Source organism: Dama dama, chromosome 2 (genome assembly GCF_033118175.1).
Source record: "Dama dama isolate Ldn47 chromosome 2, ASM3311817v1, whole genome shotgun sequence".
NCBI classification, from domain to species: Eukaryota; Metazoa; Chordata; class Mammalia; order Artiodactyla; family Cervidae; genus Dama; species Dama dama.
Window position 1 is genome coordinate 24,911,788 of NC_083682.1, and position 6,148 is coordinate 24,917,935.

General features: G+C 56.4%; 1 protein-coding gene across 1 annotated transcript; it reads left to right on the top strand.

Moving 5' to 3' along the window:
* Positions 1 to 1,453: 1,453 nt before the first annotated feature.
* Positions 1,454 to 5,891, top strand: TMEM86A (transmembrane protein 86A). The gene is made up of 3 exons (XM_061167910.1): positions 1,454 to 1,631; positions 3,761 to 4,025; positions 4,391 to 5,891. The coding sequence occupies exons 1-3, from the start codon at positions 1,611 to 1,613 to the stop codon at positions 4,825 to 4,827; spliced, it is 723 nt and encodes a 240-aa protein (XP_061023893.1). The 5' UTR covers positions 1,454 to 1,610; the 3' UTR covers positions 4,828 to 5,891.
* Positions 5,892 to 6,148: the final 257 nt, after the last annotated feature.

Sequence of the window (6,148 nt, forward strand, 5' to 3'; positions counted from 1 at the left end):
AAATCTGAAATTAATGCTGATATTACACAGACTAAAGGTACCTGGACACATTTGGAACCAAGCATGTTCAGAATCACGGGAATTACATGAGAGAAGTGGGAGGCAGTCAAATGGACTGGGACCTAGTCCCAGTTTTACCACTCCAGGAAGAACTCTAGACTTAAATTTTCCTGACACCAGCAGCCCCTGCCCTTCCCTATCCTACACATGTTGGGCTTGGGAGGAACACTGGAGATCATCCACTCATATATGAAGAAATCAAGATCAGACTGGGGAAATGATTCACCCAACCACACAGCATGGAAGTGGTAAAACTGGGACTAGGTCCCAGTTCATTTGATTGCCTCCCACTTCTCTCATCTAATTCCCAAGATGCTGCTTGTGCTCGGTTCCAAATGTGCTTGTGTACCTTTAGTTTGTGTTCTTTCAGCGTTAATCTGCTTAAGTTGCATTTTTGGCAGAGTTCGTTCATACTCCGTTGGGTCCTTACCTATGCTCAGGTCTGCCTGTCTATCATCACCAGGGCGTTCTTGTGGGTGTTAAGGTGTCTCTGAGTTGTGAGAGATGTGTGTCTAAGGGTGATTGAGTAAGTGTGGTTGTTGTGGGTCTATAGGCTGCCGCATGCCTATATATGTGTCTCTCTTTTCACCTTGAAGGATATATGTGAGTCTGGGCCTGTCAGTTTTGTGTCTACGTATTTGTTTGGTGCTTAAAGTTAATTGTGATCTTGTACGTGTTTGTGCATATGTATGGGTCTCTTGGGGGGGGGGGGCTTCCCCAACGGCTCAGCGGATAAAGAATATGCCTGCAATGCAGGCGACACAGGAGACGTCTGGAAGATCCCCTGGAGAAGGGCATGACAACCCACTCCAGTATTCTTGCCTGGAGAATCCCATGGATAAAGGAGCCTGGTGGGCTACAGTCCAAAGGGTCACAGAGAGTCGGACACGACTGTGCCACACACACACACACACACACACACACACACACACACGGGTCTATGGATTGCTATTTGTCTCTTTTTATGTTAAAAAGTTGTATGTCTACGGACCCTCGAGTGTCCATTGCGATGTGTATTTGTGTACAGTGAAGGCTGTGGATCTAACCAAGTGTGTCCATGTGGACTGCATGTTTAAAGGCTGAAGGGACTCTGTCTTTGCATTTTACCCCGGTTTATGAGAAAAATGTGTGTAGCCCTGTGTCCGGGACAGGAATGTGTTTGTGTCTTGGCCAACCTCTGTCGTCCCCCAAAGCCTGGGGTCACAGTTAGGTTCCAGGAGGCCTCGGCACGGACTCCTAGAGGGGCGCGGCCTGAAAAGCCTCTCTCCCTGGGGCAGTAAAGATGGGATGTAGGAGGGTGAGGGTGGGGTGGCGGGGAGGGGGAGGGGCGGGGCCTCTTCCGACTCGCCCGCCGCCCTCCCGGCCTGCGCCCCAGGCCGGGCCGACTCCAGACGTCTCATTGGCGGTGTCTGCCGTGACGTCGCGGGGATCTCAGACAGAAGCTCCGGCGCCCGGCGCCCGGGAGGTATCGTCGGTCACCGGGGCTTCGTTCCTTCGTCGCCTCCCTCACCTGCGGCGCGTCCCGGGCCGCTGCCGCCGCCGCCGCCGCCATGGTGTCCCCGGTCACTGTGGTGAGTGTGTGAGCGAGCGAGCGGGCCAGTGTCCGGCGCGGCCGGAGCCCACCGACCTGGGGACTGAGCTGCGGCAGGCCAAGCCGCTGGGGGGCGTCGGCGCGCGGGGGAGGGGCGTCCGAGGAAAGGCAGGGATCCGGCGGCCGCCCGCGTCCCCCCGGCGGGAGGCGGCGCGGTCACGGCCCCCCGCACCCCAGACCCCGGCGCCCCTCCTCCGCGCGCCCGCCGCCGGCTCGCGGGAGGGGGGAAAACAGGGGGCACGTGACTCGGAAGCGTGACTTTGTTGATCTCCGTGTGTCTGGCGCGGGTTGGCCTGGTGGCCCCCTGGGAGAGGAAGGGGACGGATGCAGGGCCTCCGGCTCTGCGTGAGCAGACCGCAGAGAAGAGGCGGGGAGCGGGAGCGGAGCTGGGACCTCCTGGGAGTCTTGTTCCCAGTTTGTTCCTTCCCTTTCCTCATCTTTACAAGAAGTCTCGGGCAGTGTAGGTGACGCCTCTGAGTCTAGGCAGCCTGGATCACACGCAGAAGGGAAAAGGGGTCGTTCTCTATCGACACCCCTTGTTCAGACTTTCTCATCTGAAGTTTTGTCTCTTCTCCGCCCCTCTCCTACTCCTAGCGCTGTGTTCTCCAAGATTGTCAAAGCCTCCCCAGCTACTCCTACTGTTCCTTCTTCTGGGAAATAGGGGGCCTGGGGGAGGGCTGTGGAGTAGATGCTTCCAAGGGCTGGCAGGTGAGGCTGGGGAGATCTGGGGACTGTGAGGATAAGCTATCTCCTCCTCTGCTGGTGTCTCTGCCCTGACCAGTCTGCATGGGGGAAATCTCCATAGGAAGGACCTCTGTCATCTCTTCTCACTGCTCTCACCCCTGGCAGAGCAAGGGCAGGCTTAGCCCCTGGATCCACATCTGCCTCTTCCCAGCCTCCTTCATCACAGTCTGTTCAGTGCCAGGTAACCACGGTCTGGAGGTCTGAGAGTCTTGAGTGTGTACCCGTAGCCCTGAGCTGGGCAGCTCACTGGACCAGAGACCTGTCTCTTGAGCAGAGCATGAGTATACCGGGAACCTCAGCTCCTTCACATCACTCTCTGAGCCCCAGTACCAAATGTCCAAGAAAAACAGCTTCAGGGGATCCCAGATTCAGAATATCCGCAGCAGCTCCCTCCCTGAGCTTGCAGAGTGCCTGCATGGCCTGGGAAACAACCCTTCTTTAGCTGCCCTCCCTCCTGATCCGGCTGAGACCCAGTCAGCTGCTCTGACTTCCCCCTCTCAGTTCCTCATCTCCTTCCAGCCTGACTGCTGGCTTCAGATCAAAAGCTGGTGAGAGAACCCTGCCTCCCCTTCCTGCCTCTCTTTCTGATGTGCCTGAAGTTGCTCTTGTTCTCTGGGAAATGAGATTGACTGCCACCCTCTCCAACCCTCCAACCCCCCAACCCCTGAGATTGCTGGTATTTCAGGGACAGTTTTCTTGCTCCCCACTCATGGGTCCATTTCTCTAGGCAGCATCCCTGTCTCCTCTCCTTGTCCTTGATGGTACTTTTAGGCTCGGGCAGCTAGAGTGGAGGCTGAGTTGCAGACCGGCTGAGAAGAGAGCCTCTGGGGGCTGAGATGGTTGACAGCGCTTATTCTCACGTATTCCTGGCACTCACCTGGTGTCACCGAGCCCGTGTCCTGGCCCCACTGCTGAGGATCACGAGTTGGCCAGCTGTGGCATCTCTGTGGTTTGCTGCTGACTCCCCTCTATTCCAGACAGCTGGGGATTGATGCTGCCAGAGAGAGGCTGAAGGGGCTTTGTAGGGGGAAAAGGAAGGGGCAGAAAGGGAGAAGCCTTGGGCTGCAGGACACTATCCCAAAGTCTGCTTTCTGCCCAGTGACTATTCTGGTCCTGCCCCAGGGCCAAGAATGGGACGTGAGTAGCAGGCACAATGGAGCCCTTTGTCTTCCTAATCATTTAAGCTTCAAGTTAATGATGGGCTCTTTCATACTGGCTGCTTGGGACAGGTCAAATTCTGTGTCTGTCCTCCCTGCTTTGGAGGTGGGCCTGTCTTTGGGGTGAATGCCTGGGCTGAGGGTCCTGCTCTGAGCCCCGCTCTGGGCTCCCACGCTCTGAATGCTGCCTTTGTCCCTTGTCTTCCAGGTGAAGAGTGAGGGACCCAAGCTGGTGCCCTTCTTCAAGGCTACCTGTGTGTATTTCGTGCTCTGGCTGCCCTTGTCCAGCCCGTCGTGGGTCAGCGCCCTCATCAAGTGCCTGCCAATCTTCTGCCTCTGTCTCTTCCTCCTGGCCCATGGCCTGGGATTCCTGCTGACCCACCCCAGTGCCACCCGCATCTTCGTGGGGCTTGTCTTCTCCGCCATAGGCGATGCCTTCCTCATCTGGCAGGATCAGGGTTACTTTCTCCACGGTCAGTCATCACAGTCGCCCCCTGGGAGGAATCTTGGGGTTGGGGGCTAGAGGACCCTGGGGAGGGGCCAAGGATTTAGGAAAGAGAATGTTTTTAAAAACAAGAACATGGGGAATTAAAGGGGTTCTGAGGCCAAAGACTTTTGGGGCCCCTGTTGGCGGACGACCTTGCCAGCGATTCGGTGATCTGTTCTGGAGTACCACAGGAGAGTTTGGAGATATCTTTGCCTTCGTGGATTTCTTCCCACCCCTGTTACTCCCCCGGGATTGCTCCTGGGTTATCCTAAGCACTTCACTCCTACCCCGACCTCCTGTTTTCTCACCTGAGTTTGCCTTCAACATCCCATCATCCCCTCTCACTCCCAGGTCTGCTGATGTTTGCTGTGACCCACATGCTCTACGCCTCAGCCTTTGGCATGCGGCCACTGGCTCTTCGGACAGGTCTGCTGATGGCAGTACTGGCGGTCCTGTGCTATGCCGTCTTCTACCCAAACCTCACGGGTGCCTTCACCTACCTGGTGGGGGTCTATGTGGCCCTTGTCGGCTTCATGGGCTGGCGAGCAATGGCGGGGCTACATCTGGTCGGGGCAGCATGGCGCTGGACTGAGCTAGCAGCAGGCGGTGGTGCACTGCTATTTATAGTCTCAGACGTGACCATCGGCCTTGACAAGTTCTGCTTCCCTGTGCCCTACTCGCGGGCACTCATCATGTCCACCTACTACGCCGCCCAGATGCTCATCGCCCTGTCAGCTGTTGAGAGCCGGGAGCCAGTGGAGGACCACCGACTGAGCAAAGCCAAATGAGGGTCAGGTTCTGGTTACCCCTCTCTTCTCCTGGGACTGGAGCCCAGAACCTGGGAGCCTGCCAGAGCTGGATTGAGATGACCACAGTACCAACCTGGGGCAGCAGGTATCACCTGTGAAATGTGCAAGTTTGAGGGATAAGCAGGAAAAAGATCCTTCTAGCACAGCATGGTCCAGGACCATGTTGAGAACTAAAAAAAGCCAGCCTAATGCTCATTGCCGGAGCCACGATCTTCCCACCTCTACCCCATCTGGACTGTCAGAGCCCCTCTGGAGGGCTGTGGTGCTCAGCCTCTTAACCTCCCCCACTTCTACTAGATGAAAGAGTCTGACTCACCCACTCCACTCTTTCGGATTTACACAGAGTTGAGGGAGGAGGGGAAGAGTCTGTGCTGAGATGCCCAGGGCTTGAAGCCCCTTTCACAGGCCCCTAGATGGAAAGACTGGATGAGAGTGGAGTCTCCCTTTCCTGCATCTATCCTCATTACTTGAACAATCTTAATGTCTAAGTGTTGGGTGGGAAGGTGGAGGGGTGTCTGTCCAGGTAGGCAAGACTGGGGACTACTTTGGCCTCGGAAGTTCTGCGTACCAAGGATTCAAGTTGGTCCCATCTCTCAAAGGGCATCCCAGAGCTCAGGCCCCACACCACTACCCTCAGACCCTGTCCCCAGGGCTAGGGTGAACCATGCCAAAGGAAGGGGCCAGCCTGTGTGTGTGTGTGTGTGTGAGTCTTGTCTGTATGATCTTTCTCCCAGCCTGCCTATGTCTTACTCTGCCAGCTGTCTCTGACCTGCTGTGTGTCAAAGTCTCACAGGGAAAGGGCCTCAGGGAGCTGCTGAGGGGTTGCTGAGCCTGGCTCTGGGAGCTGGGCCACCCCCCACATACACACCCACTCTCAGTTCTTTCCTCCTTGCCCCTTCTGCACTGGGAGCAAAAGGAAGGGGCTCCAATGACACTCTCGGGTCATAAGACCCAAGGCACATTCAATGCAAGGGGAGCAAGAATGGGACTACTCCATCCTGTTGCTCACATGAAAAAAAAAATAAAAAAAACCACAAGAGTCACTGGCTGCCCTGCTTGTCTGCCTGTGTGGCACGTGCCTGTCCTGGAGAGGTGGGGGTGGGGGCATGGCACCAGGGGCCCTGGATGTCCTCATGGCGCGGGTCACAGTCTTGGCCAGTGCATGTTGGCGCCAGGCTGGCTCTGTGACTGGTGATACTGTGCTGGTTGGAGTAGGTCTCACTTTCTGGTCACGTGTGTGGGTGAGGATGTAGTTCAGGAGGATGGGGGATGGGTAGGAGTTGCCACCATCCAAACTTGT